This window comes from Delphinapterus leucas, chromosome 5 (genome assembly GCF_059928025.1).
Source record: "Delphinapterus leucas isolate spDelLeu-1000000601 "Yukka" chromosome 5, BTC_Dleu_Yukka2, whole genome shotgun sequence".
NCBI lineage: Eukaryota > Metazoa > Chordata > Mammalia > Artiodactyla > Monodontidae > Delphinapterus > Delphinapterus leucas.
The window spans coordinates 66,662,841-66,686,423 of NC_143133.1; the positions used below are offsets into that span (position 1 = coordinate 66,662,841).

The following is a 23,583-nucleotide window of genomic DNA, read 5'->3' on the forward strand; positions in this document are numbered from 1 at the left end:
AATAAGGGTAACTTCGTTACCTTTTATTTTGTATAAGGAAATCTATGCTAACAAGTTATCAGAACAAGTACGGTAGTTTTTATTTATCGTTGATTTCATCTTTAAGTTAGGCTGTAAGGTTTTATATATTGAATAGATCGTGGCGAGCCGCTGAAATGGCGAGAAAGGAATAAATTGAGTTGGAAACAATTTGCTGCTTCTCTCATCTTGTGCTCTTCCTCCAGCACTCGGTGGAAGAGGGCTTTACGTGGAGGCGTTTATTGTGAACTTCTTTCAGGTCCTGAAGGGAGAGATCTGGAAAGGTTTGAACAGAGAGATAAGTGATTATTCCCAAGCCTCATGAAAAAATAAAACCTGCTGATAGCATCTTATCTCCATTTGTGGTGTTTCCTCTGTCTCCTGCAGGTAGCGTTTGCTAATCAGAGCCCTGCCCTACATTAATTCTGAGTCTGGTGCTCAGTACATATTTATGAAGAACCCACTCTACTTGGCTCTGATTCGGAGGCTGGGATTAGAACAAAGAAAATGTATTTCCAGCATTCATGAAACATTGCAGGGTAGAGCAGGACTCAAAGGTGTTTATTTCAGTGATGGTCTTGATTTACAAGTATGGTATTCTAAAAGTAAGAAATGAACACACAGCCTTTTCAGGACAGTCATCACTGGCCCTTTTTATTCCTTTCCAGGTCCAGGATCTCCTTGTATAAAGCAGACTCCCTCTGGCTTGATGAACATGCATCTGAAAAAAATTAAAAGGGTAAGTACAACAAGGAAATAGTTTTAAAAAATCAGCTCTAAAAGTTAGTGAACAGAAACCAGAGAAAAATGCAGTGCTTTTGTGATTAACGTTTTAGATAGAATTTTATATAAAGCCAGAACCAGCTTTTATTCAGAATCAGTGCACAGCAGCATACCAGTGTTTGATTAATAAGCAATCACCTTTGTAATTCCTATGGACCCTGAAATGAAGTTCAATTCTGCTTATTTACAGATAGTAATTAACCGGAGTTCCAGAGATTACCTCTGTTTTCTATAGATCAATCTATTTTATATATGTCTGTGTGTCTGTGTGTTTCCCATTAACAACCCATCGGCAAAGTTGACAACATACATCATTCATACAGAAAATGACAAGAGTCTTTCATACAGAGATGAACATTTCATGATATAGTCCATAGCTCACTGTATGTCCTTTTCCAAGTTATGCTATCACTTTATCCATAATGGCAAGAGTATCCTACCTAACTCGTTTCTGTCTTGTTTGTTTTGTTTTCCCCAGTTTTGTTTTTTAACATCTTTATTGGAGTATAATTGCTTTACAATGTTGTGTTAGTTTCTGCTGTATAACAAAGTGAATCAGCTATACGTATACATATATCCCCATAATCCCTCCCTCTTGCATCTCCCTCCCACCCTCCCTATCTCACCCCCCCCAACTCATTTCTGAAAAACCATTCATTTCTGATTGTTAGAACGCACACGTTTTTATTGGTTCAGAACCCTGATTGGAGTTGAATGTTGTACTAATCTGCATGTGCTTGATTTCAAAGTCCTCTCAGATCTCCTCATCTTCCATTGCACAGTGTGCTAGCCCCTGGCAGGGAACTCTGGTGCCAGCAACACGACCTTGTCACAGAACCTGTAATACAACTCAGATGTCAGCAAGATCGTTTAAAAACATTCAGGTCCTGCGACTGAACTGTTGATGGACTTAGAAGGAAGCGGGTTATTCAAGAATAACTTTTCCAAGGGCCAGGTTTTATCCTCCACAAAGTATCCATTGAATGCATAACATGTGTGAAGTGCCCAGCCAGAACGCTAAGTTACAGAGACAATGCATTTGTTAAAGTAACCAGCAGTGTAACAAGATGGCTGACACTTAATGCCAAATAGGCCAGCAGCAACACTAGAAGCATTGAGAGAAGGGGAGATTCCAAGAGCTGAGTGATCAACATACTTGAGCTAGGTTTTGAAGTAGGGGTTAGGTTGGTAGAAGTGAAAAGGAAACATCATTCCAGGTAGGAATGCTTGGCATATAGTTAAGTGCTCAATTATGATTTTTTAATGAATGGTTAAGGAAATGGAATGATAGAAGACTATATATGGTTGGGGAGAACCAAGAGACCAATTGGACTGCAGGGATCTCACTGAGAATCTGTGCACTTTATTTTTATTTTTTCTAATTTTATTGAAGTATATTTGATTTACAATGTTGTGTTAATTTCTGCTGTACAACAAAGTGACTCAGTTATGCATATATATATATTTTTCATATTCTTTTCCATTATGGTTTATCACAGGGCATTGAATATAGTTCCCTGTGCTATACAGTAGGACCCTGCTGTTTATCCATTCTATATATAATAGCTTACATCTGCTAACCCTAAACTCCCAATCCATCTCTCCCCCCGACCCCCTCCCCCTTGGCAACCACACCTCTGTCTGTTCTCTATATCTGTGAGTACGTTTCATAGATATGTTCATCTGTACACTTAAAATGTGGGAATTGTATGTTATGTGAATTATATCTTAATAAAGCTGTTTAAAAAGTTGTCTCTAGAGGTGTGAGCCACAAAAATTATCAAGTCCAGCAAGTCAAAGAGATGTTGAGCATATTCCTGTCTTGGTGGGTTTTCACTTACTAATTATGTGATGTTGCCTTGAGTTTGTTGTTGTTGTTGGGGACACCGAGAATTAAGAATTGGTCCTTCTTGGGAGGAACTCATAGTTAACTAGGTGACAGAGGCATGCTCACTAATTTAGTAATTTATGATATACCCAGGAGTGCTTTGGGAACTTACATCCTGAAGGTAGTTGGAGATGTACTTGAGAACCCTGCTTCTGATTGAGAAGGAGGAATGCAAAGTTGAATACTATACGACTATAGAATACAGATGCTGGATAATGCTGGCAACTACATTCTAAATTCTTTTGCAAAAGCACAAAATAATGGGGTAAATTAATCTTAAAGTTTAGATAATTATATCTTTTAGTTTAAAATTGAGGTTAAGATATAACATAAATTCTATCTAGTCGCAAAGCTACCTGGTTATTGTAAGAAAAGATGCTTATTACCTTTGGTGTGTGGTTGGTATATTGATTCAATGGATGGTGAAGATACTGTTATGGTTAAGAGATTATTATGACATCATTATGGTATGGTTAAGATATTATTATGCTGTTGGGCTTGTAAGGCATTTTCCCCAAGTCTTCCCATCTTGATTGCTCTTTTTCTGTCACCATCGTTTACATGCACACCGCTCCGGTGCACCAGCAAGTTCTTTAGGCTCAGTTTTAAAAATATGTCTTACTTCTATCCACATTTCATCTCCACCTCTGCCTTGTACAGGCCCCCATCATCGTTCACCTGCAGTAGCCTCCTAACTGATCTCCCTGCTTTTACTTTTGTTGCCCATTCATAGTTATTATTATTTAAAAACACAAATGAGTTTATTATTTTAGGATGAGTCAATGTCAATATTATTATTTTAAAAAACAAATGAATTTTAATTTCTTTAAAACACAAATGAGTTTATGTCATTTCTTAGGACTTCAGTGGCTTCCGGCGGCACCTGGATTGAAGCCCAAACCCTTTCTGATCTTGCCCTTGCCTGCCTCTCGGGCTCATCTCCTTTTACTCCTTATTTGGTCATTGGGCTCAGATTATCCCAGCCCACCCCAGCTGATATTGCCCCACTTCCCCAATGCTAGCCACCACCACATTGCCTTAGTCTGTTTTTCTCATAGCACTTATCTCTGAAGTTTTCTTGTTTGTTGGTTTACCTGTTTATGATAAATAGGTCTTGCTCTGTTGTCTTACTTATTACAATTTGTCTAACGTTAAGAACAGTGTGTGTCAAATGGCACAGGATCAATAAATATTTGTTGAATGAATGAATGAACTGAAAAATGAGTGTACTGTGAATGATCTGGTTCCTTAAGATTGGAGACTGGAAATAAGTCAAAGAATAGATAGTATTTTATTTGAATAGATAATAAGTTTTACCCTTCATAAGCATGTATACTGGAATATATTACTTTGTCATGAAATAATAGAACATATTTGCTATGAAGTACTTGATACCAGAAGAAGCTTCTGAATACCATATTGGCTTTTGTTAAAATCAAATGATCGAATTTTTAAAACAATAGACTGATTGGAGTAGCTTGTTCTTGCTGGACTCACTGTAACAAAACCCATATAACACAGAGATGTGTGTGCAAAGATATTCACTGAAGCATTGTGTAGGGGCAAAAAGAATGTAGTCCTCGCCATGTGCTGATATGGAAAGAGTATCAAAATATATCAAGTAAAAAAATGCCTGTAATAAAACAGGGTGTATAATATGATTCACTTTGGTAAATAAATGAATTATATATATAATTTTATAGAAAAGCATAAAACAATAATTTACCTTTGGGTAGAAGGACTGGGGTAGTGAGGTTCCTATTTTTCCTATTTTATACTTTTCTGCATTGTTTGCATTTTCTAACTATAAGATTTTTTTTTTTAAGTGTCAATAGGGGTTATTTGGATTTTGCTTTTTTTTGTGTGTAGTAATAAGTGTCATGTCTTTAAAGCACTCGTGTTTTTAAAAGTGCACTCAGAAACCATCAGAATATTCAAGAGAATTTAATCAGAATAAGAAATGCCAGATGAAAAAACAAAACAAAAGAAAAACTGATTTCAACCAAAAGCTCTAAATCCACTGTCACTGAATAATCCAGTCACTTATTCTTCCTCAAAATGTTAAAATCAATACTTTTATCTCATGCCTGTGATTCATTTCTCATGAGTTTACCATTCTCTTTCCAAACATGTTAGCAAAGTTTTAAGTCAAAGTTATAATGTCTTTAAACATTATTATCTTCTTCATATAGTGGGAATTTCCAACAAAAAATAGTTCAATGATTTTTTTCTTCACTATAATTGAAAATATTTTGCTCCTGTTTAAATGAAATGAGATTTAAAATGTTGATTTGTTTTATATGAAAAGACTCAATAGAAAAAAATTTTAAAATATACTCCAGTACATTTAAAATAGTGTTTGATTCACACACAAGTTTTCAGCAAAAACATTTACTGAATTTTTTACTCAAAAAGTAAATGAACGTTCAAGGCAAAATAATCCTGGTATTGAGATCTTGAATTCAGACTTATCATTTCAAACTGATAAGAGACTAATTAAATGGCATGATTTTTACTTTAAAAATTTCCATTCTACCAGAGCCAGGAAGTGAAAATTAATTCTTAATTTAGAAGTGCTGTTTCTTTTCCAAAACTTAACAAAACAATATTCCAGTAATGCTGAGTCTCTGTAAAATATTATTGTAAAATATACTTCATGGATAATACACTTCCTGTAGTATTTTCATGAATTCTGATATTTTAAAAAGCAGCTTTATCGAGGCATAATTGACACACAATAAACTTAATATGTTTCAAGTGTAGAATTTAATAAGTTTGGACATACATATAAACACCTACGAAGCCATCACCACATTCAAGATAATAAACATATCCATCATTTCCAGAAATTTCCTCTTGCCCCTTGGTATGGTTGTTATGTATAACTAGAGATGCTTTTTCTTCATGCATTCAGTGCAATTTATTGAGTGCCCACCACGTTCTGGATACTGAGCTGAGTATTTAAGATTGAATGGTCAGCTAAACCAATAGGTTCTGGACCAATGAAAAATTATGATCAAATGATTATGTAAATAAATAAATATAAAATCACAACTATATATCATATTCTAATGGAAAGGTAGTCTACACCTGTATATATTGATTGTACTTTGAAGTATTTCTGGGGTTTCACACTTATATCTGGAACTCTTCAAAAATGTGTATATGTACCTTTATAATATATCTGAAAATAGACATTAACATTTTATTTCTACTGGATGTTATGGCATTTATCTTGAAAATGGTGTCATGTTTCTTATATGAAAAGGATAACCAGTGAAGACAAGAAATTTTATTATAATTTATTTCTTTGATGTTTACCAGAAAGCCAATATTGGAAATGAAAAAACTCCTAAGAAAATTTCACTTCTTTTTCTTGCCATGTCATATTAGGTGTTATTTCAAAGGAGGAGAGGTGATAATAATGAGGTAAAAGTATTGAAAGAAGGGAATGTTTATTAAAAATTGAATATAGCGGTAAATGACATAAATATGATTATGAAATACAATTTTGTAGTTCCATCACTTTTAATTTGGAAAGAATGCCAGACTTAAGATGGTTTCCTGATGAATTGAAATAAGCCATAGCTATCAAATGTGAAATATTTGCCGATTGCTTTTGGGCCTCTTGGATGATATATCCACTGCTCAGGTTCATAACTCACTGCAGTGTTTAGCGGATATATTGGAAAATCACAATGTTGTTGTTTTTTTCCCTCTGACCCCAGAAATTCTCAGGAACAACATTTGCTGGAAAGAGGAATCATTTATCACTGTAGATTCTTTCCAACTTTGAACTCTGAGGAAATCTACCAAATGGAGAAAGAGAATCAATACTTAACTCAGGATTACATTTTAGTATTCACTCTAAAGAAAGAAGCCAGGGGGAAAATACTATAAAGAAAAGGCGTAAAGAAGGTAAACCAGCTATAGATTCAGGGCTTGTGGAAGCTGGATATTCCGGAGGCAAGAGTGAAGTGAGCTAGTGCCAAGGACGGGAGCAGAGGCTTGGACCTCTTGGATAGATCTGCTTCTGGACCTAGGCCTGAAATGTCAGCTCCTCTTCCCTGCCTGTGTTCCCTTGTCTGTTTTTCATTTAGTCTAACCTCTTAAAAGCTGACCTTTGCCTGTTAAATTGGAACCTCTTTCCTCCTGTTCCTGAATCCATGCTATTCTGATTCCAGCTTGCCTCCCAGGCTTTCAGCAGCCATATAGCCTCTAATTGAAGTGGCTGCAGTCTGTTGCCTGCATAGCTCCTCAAGGTTTCCAGTGCCCCTTGGTTTGATCCTGTGCCTAGTGTTGGCCCCACTGGCTTCTTCTGACTTCCTCTTTTGTGTGTGTGTGTGCGTGTGTGTGTGTGTGTGTGTGTCTGTGTTAATTTCTGTTGTACAGCAAAGTGATTCACATACATATATATGTTTTTTTAAATATTCTTTTCCATTATGGTTTATCACAGGATATTGAATATAGTTCTCTGTGCTATACAGTAGGACCTTGTTATTTATCCATTCTATATGTAATAGCTTACATCTACTAACCCCGACCTCTAACTCCATCCCTCCCCCAACACCCTCCCCCTTGGCAACCACTAATCTGTTCTCTGTGTCTGTGAGTCTCCTGACTTGCTCTTGATCTAAAATGACAGTGAAGGAGGAAAAGGGAGACCTGTAGGTTGAGAAATACTGAGAAGATTTGAATAAGTACATGGGAACCAAATTATGGAGGACCATGCAAATCAACAGAGGTGTTAGAATGAATGCACAAGGTGAAAGGGAGTTACAGTAAGCCCTAGGTAGCACAGGATAAAATTGTGTTTTAAAAAGATTTTTGTGGTGGTAACAATAAGGAGCATGAATTACAGTAGAAGTAAAGAGATCAAGATGGAGACGTCAAAGATCTGTCCAATTAACAGAGGAAGTGATGATTTTTTAAAAATTAAGCTTGAATGTAACATGAGGCATTTTTCATAATACTTATGGGACTATGGAGAGTAAAGGACAATAGTCTGTTTATCCTAAAAGAAAAGATAATCTTCTCTGTGTAGTTACAGATATAAGTATAGATATAGATATGATTATGTTTGAACTTTTTACATGTTGGGTCGATTTTTTATTGAACCAGAAATTCTGGCATTCACGGAGGGGAGATTACCTTCATTACTTTCTTTGAAAGGTGCTAAGTGTATGTTATATTTTAGCATATGCTTAATTAACAGAAGTGTTTTGTTTATCTTTTAATGTTACCATAGCTTTCAGTAGTCTGAAAAAAATGTATGATTAATCTAAAAACCTCATTGGTATCAATCCTGGCTTAATGAAAAGAACTGGAATCAGAAGACCTGGCTTGCACCTCAGTTCTGGTTCTTTCTAGTGGTTGGATTTTGAGAATATCATTAAAAAACCTTTCAGAACCTCAGATTGGCTAGTGGGTTAACATACAGGCTTTACAGTCAAACAGCTAGATTCATATACAGGTTCTACCACTTACCAGTAGTATGACTTTGGCCAAGTTACCTAACTTCTCTGTGCCTCAGTTTCTTCATACATAAACGGGGACTAATTATAATACCTATTTTATCAGAATGTTGTGAGAAGTACATGAGATAATTTATTATAATGGACTGTACAAATTTTAGCTATTATCATCTGGTGCATCCAAACTGTTTTTATACTCTGAGTGATGTAAAATTAAATGATTTTAGGTACTGGAGGTATTTCCCTCAATATTGCCTTTCTTTGTATAGTCAAATACCATACGTTTACTTAATCTGTCATTTGTATGACAGATGGCAGGAATGTTGAACATGTAATTTTAATGCAGGATTCTATTTATGGGTTTCAAGAGACTTGCTGCAAGAATGCTGATTAGTAATATTTATTAAAATGTTAAAACAAATACGTCTTCTTATGTCATTCAGAATAAGATTCAACTGTATATAATAGAAAACCCAAAATAACGGTGATCTATATGAAGCGGGAGTTTATTTCTCTGTCATATAAAAGAAGTCTGAAGATAGACTCCACACTGGCATCAAAGAATCAGGGTCTTCCCTTTCTGCTCTGCATGCTAACATATGGCTTCCATCCTCAAGGTCACCTCATGGTCCTAGCTGTCTTCTGGTATGCCAGCTATAACATCTGCATTGGAAGATGGGAAAAGGAATAAAGATAAAAAGAGATCCCAGCAGGCTTAGATAGATCTCTTTAAGCATCCATTCCTGAAGTCTCCAAAGAAATTATGCTTAAATCTTATTAGCCAGAACTTAGTCTCATGGCCACACCTAGCTGAAAGGGAGGCTGGTAAATTTAGTTTCTTATTCAGCTGGCAGTGTACCTAGATAAAATTTGAGGTTCTGATACCAATGAGGAAGGAGAGGATGCCTTTGAGGGTAGGCAGCCAGCATTCTCTGGCTTCCTCATAAATCTCAGAAATCATTCTCAAGGTTGCATTATTAAAATCCTGGAGTTCTTCATGGACATAATAATGAAGCTATGTTTTGTTCAAATTGTGTTTTTAAATATTTATAAGAAAAAAGGAAAAGAGTTTGCTTTATTTTAGAAACAGTCTTGATGAAGTAGGTTTTAAATTGATGGAGTTTAGCAAATAATTTATTAAATGCTAATTGAATATAATATTGAATTGAGTACAGTAGAAAATGGATAAATTGTTGATAAGTTATTAGTTATTAAGGTGACTTCCTGTTTTAAAGACAAATAAAATTTAAACATTTATACACCAACAAATTGGACAACCTAGAAGAAATGGATAAATTCCTAGAAACATACAACTTACTGAATCATGATGAAATAGAAAATCTGAACAGACAGATTACTAGCAAGGAGATTGAATCAGTAATCAAAAACCTCTCAACCAACAAAAGTCCGGGACCAAACAACTTCATGGTAAGTTCTACCGAACATTCAATGAAGAATTGTTACTAATTCTTCTCAAACTCTTCCAAAAAATAGAAGAGGGGGAACTCTTACACACACACTTTATGAGGCCAAATTTACCCTGATACCAAAACCAGACAAGGATACCACAAAAAGGAAAATAATAGGCCAATATCCTTGATGAACATCGATGCAGAAATCCTCAACAAAATATTAGCACACAGAATTCAACAATACATTAGAAGGATCATACATCATGATAAAATGGGATTTATTCCATTCATTTAAATGGTTCAGCGTCTGCAAATCAATCAGTGTGATACACCATATTAACAAAATGAAGGATAAAAATCATATGATCATCTCATAGGTGCAGAAAAAACATTTGACAGAATTTAACATCCATTTATGATAAAAACTTTAAACAAACTGGGTATAGAGGGAACATACCTCAACATAATAAAGACCATGTATGACAATCCCACAGCTAACGTCATACTCAACAGTGAAAAGCTGAAACCTTTTCCCTTAAGATCTGGAACAAGACAATGCTGTCCACTCTTACCACTTTTATTCAAGATAGTATTGGAAGTCTTAGCCAGAACAATTAGACAAGAAAAAGAAATAAAAGGCATCCAGATGGAAAGGAAGAAGTAAAACTGTCAACATTTGCAGGTGACATGATATTATATATAGAAAACCATGAAGACTCCATCAAAAAGTGTTAGAACTAGTAAATGAATTCAATAGTTGTGGGATGCAAAGTAAATACACAAAAATCGATTGCATTTTACACTAATAACAATGTATTAGGAAGAGAAATTAAGAAAATAATTCCATTTACAATTGCACCAAAGAGAATAAAATACCTAGAATAAATTTCACCAAGGAGGTAAATGACCTGTGTATTGAAAACTACAGGATATTAATGAAAGAAATCAAAGAAGACACAAATAAATGGAAAGACATTGCATGCTCATGGATTGGAAGAATTAATATTGTTAAATTGTCCATACTACCCAAAGTAAAATACGGATTTTACTGCAGTCTCTATCAAAATTCCAATTCCATTTTTCACAGAAATAGAACAAATGATCCTAACAATTGTATGGGACCACAAAAGAGCCTACATAGCCAAAGCAATCTTGAGAAAGAAGAGCAAAGCTGGAGGCATCACATTCCCTGATTTCAAACTAAACTACACTAATTAAAACAGTATGGTACTGGCATAAAAACAGACACGTAGATCAATAGAACAAGATAGAGAATCCAGAAATAAACCCACACATATATGGTCAATTAATTTATGACAAATGAGCCAAGAATATACAATGGGGAAAGGACAGTGTCTTCAATAAATGATGTTGGGAAAATTGGATAGCCACTTGTGAAAGAATGAAACCAAATTACTATCTTACATCATCCACAAAAATTAACTCAAGATGAATTAAAGATGTGAGCATAAGACCTGAAACCATAAAACTCGTAGAAGAAAACATAGGCAGTAAGCTCCTTGACATAGGTCTTGGCGCTGATTTTTTGAATCTGACACCAAAAGCAAAAGAAATAAAAGCAAAAATAAACAAGTAAGACTATATCAAACTACAGAGCTTCTGTACAGCAAAGGAAACCATCAACAAAATGAAAAGGCAACCTATTGAATGGGAGAAAATAATTGCAAGTCATATATCTGATAAGGGGCTGATATCCAAAATATAAAAAGAATTCATACAATTCAATAGCAAGAAAACAAACAACCCAGTTAAAAATAGGCAGAGGATCTGAATAGACATTTTTCCAAAAAAATACAACAGGTACATGAAAAGATGCTCAACATCATTAAAAATCAGGGAAATGCAAGTCAAAACCACAATGAGATAACAACCTCACAACTGTTAGGATGGCTATTATAAAAAAAGACAAGAAATAAGTTTTGCGAGGATGTGGAGAAAGAGGAACCCTCATACACTGTTGGTGAGAATGTAAATTGGTACAACCACTATGGGAAACAATATGGAGGTTCCTCAAAAAATTAAAAATAGAACTGCCATATGATCCAGCAATTCTGCTTCTGGGTATTTATCTGAAGAAAACAAAAACACTAATTTGAAGATATATATGCACTCCTATGGTCATTGTAACATTATTAGCAATAGCTAAGATATGGAAACAATCTTAAGTGTCCATCAATGGATGAATGCGTAAAGAAATTGCATATATATATAGAGAGAGACGTAATGGAATATTATTTAGCCATAAAAATAATGAAATCTTGCCATGTGTGACAACACAAATGGACTTCCAGGGCATTATGCTAAGTGAAATAAGTCAGAGAAAGACAAATATCATTTGATCTCTCTTATATGTGGAATCTAAAAATAAACAAATGAACAAAAAATAAAAACACAATACGCTCATAGATACAGAGATCAGATTGGTGGCTGCAAGAGACAAGGGTTGTTGGGGGGTGGGAAAAATGGGTGAACTTTTTTTTTAAATTTAAAGAAATTTAATAAAAAAAGAAAAAATCTTAGGGGTGAAAACAAGACTCACAAAAGCAATGGATGAAATAAACAGAAAGGTCTTCTATTTCCATTTTGTCTCTCTTTAAAATCAGAAAAGGGAAAAATTAAAGAATTAGAGTCTCTGAAGAGAGATGGTACTTAATAGCATTATGGAAGCATCAGTCTTTGAGTTGTGTACAGACTGTACTGTGAGGGAAGGGTGGCATACCATATTACGAAGCTGCTGTGGCCGTCTTGTCGATGTTAGTTTTCCGTATTCTTGAGGACGGCTTTTGGATCCCGAAAAAGTTATCCAAAGCAAACTTTATTTTTAAAATTTAATATTAAATGTATTAAATTTATATATTAAAAATATAGTTCTTTCTTAAGCTTTGAAATTCAACTTAATCATTTTATTCTACTTAAAAATGTAGCAAATTTTAAGAATTACTTTAAGGAGGTGTTAATGTTTGATTCTTTTCATAAACAAAAACTCCCTTAAATGTTTTAAACTATACTTATTAAGTCGGTACATTTTGTTTTCTTTTTAAGTTCTTTACTCGCCTGAAAGAGCCTTCCAAGTACTTAAGTAACCATTAAAATAGGATAAATTTAACTTATAAAAATAAGTCTTAGGCTTTCTTAAATTTTCTAATACTGGTGGATCTCAACATAATTTCTTTGACTAAATCAATTATTCAGTCCTGTCAGTTTAGTTTGGAATCACAAGGATGAAATATTTTTGTAAAAGGTAAAATTCTCTTAAATACATTGATTATTTCTAAACTTTACTAAAAAATATTAGTACTGTAAGTTTGATTTACTTAACCATATGAATGTGTCATTCTCCAGGTTTAAAGCTAATAATTGTCTTGAAAACAATTATGTCATCCACACAATTTTAGGGTTAGCATTCCAAGCACTTTTGGAGATTACACTCTCAGTTGGCTGAGGTTGAATATTAACCAGAGATGTCATTTAGGACATCTGAGCTCTAGAACTACAAATACCCTTGAAATTTTTCTAGCATCTGTGTCTGTCAACAGGACTCATTCTCTAGATTCAAGTAATCCAAATACTTCTCTCCATGTACAGAAGTCCATATTTGGTCCATTTGATTCATTTCAACTAATCCATTACTGTGTTACTCTATTTTACATTCTCTTCATATTTTTTCCTGTCTGTTAACATTAATGTGTACAGTTCTTTCAACGACATTGGATTGGATTTTGTTTATTTTCCAAGGCTTTTTCTAATTGGTTACTTTTAGTTTTAAGGTCTAGGTACCCTGAATGATGATGGTGAATTGAATAGAAACAAACAAATGGAGAAATGGAGAGTTGTCCTGAAGGGAGCATAGAGAGTAGATGTTAGGGTTGGTGATGGATTCTTAGAAAAGGAAACATGAGTAAAGACCTCAGAGATAAGGTGGAGCCCTCAATCCAATTACTCCCCCATCTCTTCAATCCCCAGAACACAGCTGTCAAAACTACGTGAAAAGTACTTTGTTGAGAGTTTTGGAGTTACTGAAAGGGATTATATAAAATGGAAAATAAGAGGATGTTTCTTTTTAAATTTATGGCACTTAAAGACTTTTATGCTAAGTAATTGACCTAATGCCTTTCTTACGAAAGACATTGAGGCAATTTGTTCCATAGACCTTACGGAGTCCTTCCCTTCTGTTATGTGGGAAGCTTAGTTCCTGAAGGAGATCAAAGTCACTAAACTTAAAAAAATACCATTATCACACCTATAAATTAATATTTATTTCTTAATATTATTACACATCTAGCAAAAGCTGAAAATTCTTTAACTTTTAGGAATTCTTTGCAGATAAGTTGAATGGAAGATGAGGGGAAATATTCTCATTATAGAAAAACTCTCGCTGTTAGAACAAATGAACAGTCATAGTGAAAGGAAACATTTTACTCAACATATAAGAAATCTTACTGCTTCTAGTATTTCTTTGTAGATTAGATAGTGGAAACATTTATAGAGTAAACCATAGGTATTTCTTTTTCAATGTCTGCTTCCATAACAGATGTTTAGGGGATGTGTGTGTTGGCAATGAGATGCCACTTTCAGCAAGAGAAAACAGGAGTAGCACACTTACTGAAATTTCCATTCTGCCAAAAACCTGGTTGCATGTTTCACCCTAAATATTAAGGGGGAAAGCTCATCTCACATTCTCTCAATTTCATCGCAGTTTGTTTTCTGGCATTGGGAACGAAATAGGGACTTTTGCTTTTGTTTCTGTTTTTTTCTTATCACAATGCAGTAAGACTCGGAACAACTGACAACTGAGAATGTTGAAACAGTGAGTGAATTATTTGGATTGGTCACCTTGAAGAAGCCTAAAGAATTTGGCAGGCATTCAAAAGCCAGAGATTGAACGAGTTAAGGGTAAAATTGACCTGTCTTGCAGCTTTCTGTCCAAAGGATTGCCTCCTTCTATTGCAGCTTTGGAGTCTGAATTGTCTTGTTTAGAACACTGAGAAGTTTTGAAAGCCCTGACATATATCCATAAAACTCTATCAAGCAAGGTTGAGGAAACTGCTTCCTTCCACGCGTACACAGGTATCCAGGCACCTTGCTCAGGCATACAGAGAGCAACTCAGAGCAAAGCAGCCTGTTCCCCTTGAGCTCTGTTCTCTTATTTCCTCGGAGTACATTCAGCCATCTGAGCATCTGACTCAGACATAGCGGAGATACTGTTGCTGCCAGAGGGTAATAGTTTGTTCTGTTTTCCTGGAATGCCCTTGCACTGAGAACATTAGAGGCTGGGGAACTCAATGAATTTTCCCACTAAGTGCATTTCTCACTAGCTCTTCCTGCCTCTTATTTCTTCCTACGCCTCTTATTTCTTCCTACCATTTTAGAGGGAACAGCCATCCCACTTTTTAGGCCACCAGCTTGTCTGTGGAATCGGTTGAGTGCATTTAATGCGTACAGAAGAGATGCTTACAGAGCAGGTAGCAGAACTAAGAATAGGAAGTTTCATTTTTCCAATCCCTTGGAGAATGAGATATTTCATGTAAGTGTATTTTTCTAGACAGCTGAAACTTCTGCCCTAAACATCAAAATTTGTTTTTAACTTAGGGAAGTGGTATAGCGTAGTGGTTAAGCACAAAGACTCTAAGACTCTGAGACAGATTGTCTGTATTTAAATGCTGACTCTGCCACTTTCTAGCTTTGTAACTTTGGGCACTGTACTTAACCCCTCTTGCCTCAGTTTCCTTATCTGTAAAGTGGGGATAATAATAGGCTCTATCTTATAGAGTTTTTGTGAGGATTAAACAGTGGGTTAATGTATGTAAAGCCCTTAGAACAATGCCAAATATGTTAAATCATAGAAGAGTTGTTACTATTATTAGTAATTCAACTATTTGTATACAAATATTGCTACAAAATGGTACTCATTGTTTTACAGAATATATTGAACATTGAGTACCTCAGTGCCTTTGCACACAGAGAAGTAGTATAGTCATGCCTTCAGACAGTGCTGTGAAGATGTTGATGATGAAATAATAGTTAATATTGTTTACTGAGCAGGTTTCGTGAATGTTACCGGTAATTCCTACAATGAACCTCTAAGATAGGTATATTTGTAAATAGGTTTGGAGGATTTAAGTACTTGCCGAACTTCATGCATCTAGAAGCAGACGATTTGAGATCCAGACTCAGGGCTGTGTGACTCCAGAGCTGGTGCTCTTGGTCACCTCACCACACCGACTGGCGGCTAGGACTTCTTGTCCTCACACCAGTGTTTCTTAAACTTGGGTGTGTGTTAGAATCACCCTGACACTGGCTAGACTGCCGGCTTCCACCTCAGAGGCTGAGAATTGGTGTATTAAGTTGCTAGGTGACGTTGATGCTGCTGGTACAGAAATCATTCGTACTTTGGGAACTGCTAGCCTACAGTAAATCACCCCAGGCTATTTTCAATACCATTCTTTAAAAAGCTGTCTTTTTACCATCAGTTGCCCCTTGAAGCTATCAATGTGTTCTTTTGCTTTCAAATTCCATCACACACACATTCACCTGTTTTAAAATCCTCTGTGACTCACATCTTATGGTACTGAATTTGTGGATTTTACGAGCAGCAGCTGCCCTTTGGAAGTTTCTTTCACTTGCTGCTCAGTTCCCTGGTGCACTTGGTTCTTTAACTCTGCTAGGAGCTTGACTTACTTCCTTGCATGTTGCTTCTTTATGTTTTAATGAAGGAAAAGTTTTGAGTGACTGAGCTTAATGGATTTAAAATCTCCATCACATGCCACTTGCTCTCGTTTTCGATGTTGAGGGCTTCACAGCATCAGAGATGATTCTATAATAGAGCATAGCAAAATCTAACACACCCTGGCTTGGCTTTTTAGACTCCTTAACACAGGAATCTCATTCCAAGAATCTGGTGTTTTGCATCTGTTTCTCCATATCTAGTCCTGTCTTTTATCAATATAGTTCTAAAATCCTGTGTCAGCCATGGAATCATCACAGAATTAGGTCTAGCAAGATTTTTTTCTTGGTAGAATGGTTTTTTTCCTCTTACAATAACAGAATATGTAGATTCTTGATTCCTGAGCTGTTCCTCTATAGCTTAACAGTATAAGAGACAGAAAGCTCACAATTGTGGCTTCCTCCAAGGTGATTCCTCACTCTATTAAAGCATAGATAACTTTGGGTGTACTTCTGTGAGGAACCAGGGCATGCTGGCTCACTTGTTCCCTTGATCTCATATTTATCTTTTGCATTGCTTTTTTGGCTGTTCGTGGTAGATTGAAGTAAACATAACCTTAAACATAGCTCAAGTCATCATTCTAGACCAAACTTTGTGGTCTGGCTAATTCATATTCCCTCCCGGTTTCCTGTTATAAACCCATACTTTTATTTCTGTATTGCTCAATACTTTAAACATACATCCTTTCTGTATTACTGTATGTCACTCATCTTCTATCCCTACTCTGTACCTACCTCTGGACTTAATGTTGAAAGAGAAAAATAAAAATTTATTAGTTTAAACCCCTGTATTGGGGTTTCTATTACTTTTAACTGAATACATTCCTTAGCTGATACTCCTATATTATCAGAATTCTGTAAAGTAGAACTATTCTAGGATTAGTGGCTCAACAAAGTCATCAGAAACTGGGATTCTTGCCCTCTTTCTATTTTTCCATTCTCTGTGCTACAGCGGATTACCTCATGGTTGCTTGATGACTGCAACAGTGCCAGACATCACATATGCTCATATTAATGTCTATGTTGGGTCTCTCTCTCTCTCTCTTTTTTTTTTTTTTGGCTGTGCTGGGTCTTCGTTGCTGTGCATGGGCTTTCTCTAGTTGCGGCGAGCGGGGGCTACTCTTCATTGTAGTGCATGGGCTTCTCATTGCGGTGTCTTCTCTTGTTGCAGAGCATGGGCTCTAGGCGCGCAGGCTTCGATACTTGCAGCACACGGGCTCAGTCATTGTGGCTGACGGGCTCTAGAGCACAGGCTCAGTAGTTGTGGTGCACGGGCCCAGCCGCTCTGCGACATGTGGGATCTTCTTGGACCGGGGCACGAACCCGTGTCCCCTGCATCGGCAGGCGGACTCTCAACCACTGTGCCACCAGGGAAGCCCTGTGTTTAGTTTTTTAAGGAACCTCCATATTGTTCTCCATAGTGGCTGTATCAATTTACATTCCCACCAACAGTGCAAGAGGGTCCCCTTTTCTCCACACCCTCTGCAGCATTTGTTGTTTGTGGATTTTCTGATGATGCCCATTCTAACTGGTGTGAGGTGATAACTCATTGTAGTTTTGATTTGCATTTCTCTAATAATTAGTGATGTTGAGCAGCTTTTCATGTGCTTCGTGGCCATCTGTATGTCTTCTTTGGAGAAATGTCTACTTACGTCTTCTGCCCATTTTTGGATTGGGTTGTTTGTCTTTTTAATATTGAGCTGCATGAGCTGTTTATATATTTTGGAGATTAATTCTTTGTCTGTTGATTCGTTTCCAAATATTTTCTCCAATCCTGAGGGTTGTCTTTTCATCTTGTTTGCAGTTTCCTTTGCTTTGTAAAAGCTTTTAAGTTTCATTAAGTCCCATTTGCTTATTTTTGTTTTCATTTCCATTACTCTAGGAGGAGGGTCAAAAAAGATCTTGCTGTGATTTATGTTAAAGAGTGTTCTTCCTATGTTTTCCTCTAAGAGTTTTATAGTGTCCAGTCTTATATTTAGGTCTCTAATCCATTTTGAGTTTATTTTTGTGTATGGTGTTAGGGAGTGTTCTAATTTCATTTTTCTACATGTAGCTGTCCAGTTCTCCCAGCACCACTTATTGAAGAGACTGTCTTTTCTCCATTGTATATCCTTGCCTCCTTTGTCATAGATTAGTTGACCCTAGGTGCGTGGGTTTATCTCTGGGCTTTCTATCCAGTTCCATTGATCTATATCTCTGTTTTTGTGCCAGTACCATACTATCTTGATTACTGTAGCTTTGTAGTATAGCCTGAAGTCAGGGAGTCTGATTACTCCAGCTCCGATTTTTTCCCTCAAGACTGCTTTGGCTATTCGGGGATTTTGTATCTCCGTACAAATTTTAAGATTTTTTGTTCTAGTTCTGTAAAAAATGCCATTGATAATTTGATAGGGATTGCATTGAATCTGTAGATTGCTTTGGGTAGTATAATAATTTTTACAATATTGATTCTTCCATTCCAGGAACATGGTATATCTCTCCATCTGTTGTTATCATCTTTAATTTCTTTCATCAGTGTCTTATAGTTTTCTGCATACAGTTCTTTTGTCTCCCTAGGTAGGTTTATTCCTAGATATTTTATTCTTTTTGTTGCAGTGGCAAATGGGAGTGTTTCCTTAATTTCTCTTTCAGATTTTTCATCATTAGTGTATAGGAATGAAAGAGATTTCTCTGCATTAATTTTGTACCCTGCAGCTTTACCAAATTCGTTGATTAGCTCTGGTAGTTTTCTGGTGGCATCTTTAGGATTCTCTATGTATAGTATCATGTCATCTACAAACAGTGACAGTTTTACTTCTTCTTTTCCGATTTGGATTCCTTTTATTTCTTTTTGTTCTCTGATTGCCATGGCTAGGACTTCCAAAACTATGTTGAATAATAGTGGTGAGAGTGGACATCCTTGTCTCGTTCCTGATCTTAGCGGAATGCTTTCACCATTGAGAATGATGTTGGCTGTGGGTTTGTCATATATGGCCTTTATTATTTTGAGGTAGTTTCCCTCTATGCCCACTTTCTGGAGAGTTTTTATCATAAATGGGTGTTGAATTTTTTCAAAAGCTTTTTCTGCCTCTATTGAGATGATCATATGGTTTTTCTTCAGTCTTTTAATATGATGAATCACACTGATTGATTTGCGTATATTGAAGAATCCTTGCATTCCTGGGATAAACCTCACTTGATCATGGTGTATGATCCTTTTAATGTGTTGTTGGATTCTGTTTGCTAGTATTTTGTTGAGGATTTTTGCATCTATATTCATGAGTGACATTGGTCTGTAGTTTTCTTTTTTTGTAGTACCTTTGTCTGGTTTTGGTATCAGGGTGATGGTGGCCTCATAGAATGAGTTTGGGAGTGTTCCTTCTTCTGCAATTTTTTGGAAGAGTTTGAGAAGGATGGGTGTTAGCTCTTCTCTAAATGTTTGATACAATTCACCTGTGAAGCCGTCTGGTCCTGGACTTTTTGTTTGTTGGAAGATTTTTAATCATAGTTTCAATTTCATTACTTGTGATTGATCTGTTCATATTTTCTATTTCTTCCTCGTTCTGTCTTGGAAGGTTATACCTTTCTGTGAATTTGTCCATTTCTTCCAGGTTGTCCATTTTATTGGCATAGAGTTGCTTGTAGTAGTCTCTTAGTATGCTTTGTATTTCTGTGGTGTCTGTTGTAACTTCTCCTTTTGTATCTCCGTTGGATACAGTTTTCTTTAGATATCTAAAATCTAAAGTCGCTGCATTGTTTTATTAATAATATGCATATTTTGGCTTGTTAAAAATCATTTCTTAGTAAATGATTACACTTACAAATATAAATTTAGTTGAATCATTGCCTCTATTGAATATCCAGTGATCAAGCATTGTCAATTTCAAAAGGTCTTTATATCAAAGCAGTCTTTCTCCTACTCCCTCTTAGAAATAAGTCATGAAAATGAAAGGGCATGCAATATATTTTTATCTAATATAAAATTAACATTAACACTAGGAAATTATTTTAAATATTTTACAGAGAGTCTTGTTGAGATCCAGATCAAAGCACCTTTATGGCTGCCTTAGAATGTAATGTGCCAGTACCAAGCATCAGCTTTATTTTCATTTGGATCTGTATAGATATTATTTCTAGGTGTTTGAATGTTTTCTTATGTAAGATTACTTAGAATACATCCCAATGATTAGACCATAATGAAAGACAGTTTACATAGCTGAGTATTATCATCTTTCAATGGTAGGCAGTATAAATGGGAATAGAATAACAAAAGGAAACAAAAATGACAGAAGCAACAACTAAAATTTTTTTTAAATCTTAAAAATTACATTTATCAAGGCGAGGATTATTCTTCATAATTTTATCTGGAAATGGGTACAATATTGGTAGGTAGGAATGTGTAGTAGATTATTGTGTTTAATATTACTTTGTATAAAAATATTGGCATTCGTGTTCATAGGACCACTGTGGTTTTTATTTTTCTGAAGACCCAGTAGCAAGCACATTTGTAACATGAACGAGTTGGATACAATTCCGTTTACATAAACGCAACCTCATACACAGAGCTCATTAGTTTATCCTCAACTGATATATAAATTATTGAACCAGTCTTGATCTGCCAGCTAAGTGGAATATGAGATCTCACAGCAATATTTATTAATTTCTATGAGGACTTTATTTCTGCCCTGCTTCTGAAAGATACAAAGAGGAAATCGCAGCTTCTGTGGTTTCTTAAGGAATGAATACAATCTAAATGACCCTAACTTTAGGATTGAACTTTAGGATTTCTTTTGTTGGCTTACCTCCAGCTGCCTTATAAGAAGAACATGATTTTTGGTTCATATTTATATTTTCAGATGTTGACTCATCCCCTTCACTGATTTTATCTTTTTATTTAAGAAAATATCCTTCATGAATGAATGAATTGTTAGACTCATGCATCCATTTGCTCTGTCTCCTGATATTACAAAGACTTTTTTCAGAAAATGACATTACAAGATTCCTGGTAGATGATTGGATTGGCAAATAATTCAGGCAGATGTGAAAATAATATCAATGACAAATAAGAAAAATTCAGTACATATAACAGTACCAAGCATTCATGAGGATGTGGGGGAAGATGAAACCACATACATGTTGGTTGGAGTGTAAATTGGTTTGCTGACTTTGGAGAGCAATTTGTGAGTACTTTGTAGAGGTGAATTTGCACCTGGTGTCCATCCTACTATTTTATTACTTCTTTACCCTAGAAAACCCCAGGCATTTGTGCACAGGGAGAATCTTTGAGCAGGTTTGTAACAAGGGAAATAATCCGTTTAACAGTGAATAAATGTATAAACCATTGTTTATTCAAACAATTACTATGCAAAGATTTGTAATGAATGTTCCAGATCTACAAGAGTAAGTATGGTTTATTTCAAAAATGCAATGCTGAATAAAAAAGAGTAAGTTGCAGATTATACTTTAAGTATAATTCATTTATGTAGAATTTAAAAATAGTACTATTTATGGATGCTACATATGTAATGAAGTAGAAGAATGTCATGAATCTAATACACATCAGCATTAGGATAGTGGTTACTGCTGGGGAGGAAGATGGCAGATTGAGGGTAGAGATGTAGGTATAACATTTCATTTTTTAGAAAAGAAAGTGAGAGAATTGAAGTAAAGAAAGCAAAATATTAGTGTATGCTTAATCTTGGTATTTTAGCATTGTTACACTTACAGGTATCTGTCACATTGTATTTTGTACTCATATTTTTAAATGGTTTTATAGTTAAGGAAAAAAAAAGTCCTAATTACTGGTTGTGAAGGGCTGAGTTCAACCAGGTGAATGTCAACTTCATGGGGTAAGATCACCCCATGAAGTAGGGAATTGAAGAGGTTTTCTCCTAAGCTGGCCCAAGGGAGTAACAAGAGGAATTAATTTATCAAGGAATGAACTTTGAAAATAGACCAGGACATATTGCTATTCTCATGGGAACTTAATCTCTTTCAAATAGTCTTCTTTAAAGAAACCTTAAGAAGTTAACTTCTCCAATGCTCATATTTTCTCAGTAATAAAAAATAATGATAATAATATTGCATAAAATTTAATAAGCACTTATATTCAGATTCTGCTAATGATTTATACATTTGTCTCATCTAATCCTCACAATGTCTCTATGAAGCAGGTATTATTATAAACCACACTTAAAGATGGGCCAAGTACCTTCCCTACTCACATGGCAGAGCTAGTACATTGCAATAGCAAGATTAACCATTAGAGGCCTTTACAAGAACAACAGATTAATAAGTAAATCAGTGAAACATGAAAGGTAATGGGGATGGTCCTTTCAACATCCCTCTGCTTTCATTTTATAGTAGACTGCCCCACTGAGTTGCTACCAAAAAAGTTTGATAATTAATTTAAGAAAGATTAAGTTTATGTACTAACAGACACTGTACCATCCCTTTTGAATATAACATTTAACAGAGTTTCTTTTTGTTTTAGTGCTAGGAACTTAAAAGCTAGTGAGTGTGAATATGTGAATATTCAAAATATTTTTTAAACTTATATAAACATAAGTTTGTATTAATGGGCATCTGTCTGAATAGAAAAGATACTGCTACTTCTGAATTTCCTTCCACCTCAAAAAATTCTGTTTGTGTAGTTAGATGGATTAGATATTAATTCTACTTCTGAGAAATAATAATCTTTTTATTAAGAAATAGAAATTGCTCATTTGAGCATTAAAAGATTTTAAAATTGAGAAATTGTGTAGGTAGAGTTTTGATATAATAAAATCGAAGCAGAAAAATTACCTAAAATATACTTTAAGTATATTTTTTCCTCTCAAATAGGAGAAAACTGATGAGGATGGGGTGGGATTTTGTACTGGACCAAAAAAGCTAAGTTTCTGAAGTTATTTGGGAGGAGGCTTAAGTTTTATTTTAGAATTAATTATAGTTAAATTTATTGAGCCATTCGATGCTCCAATAAGTAATTACTATTTTCCATGCACTGGACTGTGCCTTTTTACGAGTAGGATCTCACGCAGTCCTGACAACGTTGTGTACTCATTTTGCAGATGGGAAAACTGAGGCTGTGAGAGGGGAAGTAAAGGACTCAAGGTCACACAACTTGAGGATAGCAGAGTCATGACTCAACCTAGAGTAGGATTCAGATCCAGGTAGGCAACTCTGCTTTTGTGCCTCCTTCAGTTTGTTAAGGTGTCCCAGCGTGAAAACCTCTATAACTGGTTTTGGGAAGAGCAGGTGAATCTGAGCTCTGAAACCTGCAACC

The 23,583-nt window shown here is 35.4% G+C and overlaps 1 protein-coding gene across 6 annotated transcripts in view; it reads left to right on the plus strand.

Annotated features, from left to right (window-relative positions):
* The window catches only part of LOC149749144 (uncharacterized), a 164,423-nt gene that overhangs the window by 2,059 nt on the left and 138,781 nt on the right, over positions 1 to 23,583 (plus strand). For 3 of the 6 annotated variants that reach the window (XM_089911860.1, XM_089911859.1, XM_089911858.1), the window contains exon 2: positions 687 to 757. In XM_089911860.1, the coding sequence (XP_089767986.1) occupies positions 687 to 757 (71 nt within the window). Of the gene's footprint in view, positions 1 to 686; positions 23,471 to 23,583 lie in introns of all 6 variants that reach the window. The other 3 variants (XM_089911861.1, XM_089911856.1, XM_089911855.1) reach the window with 3 other exon arrangements.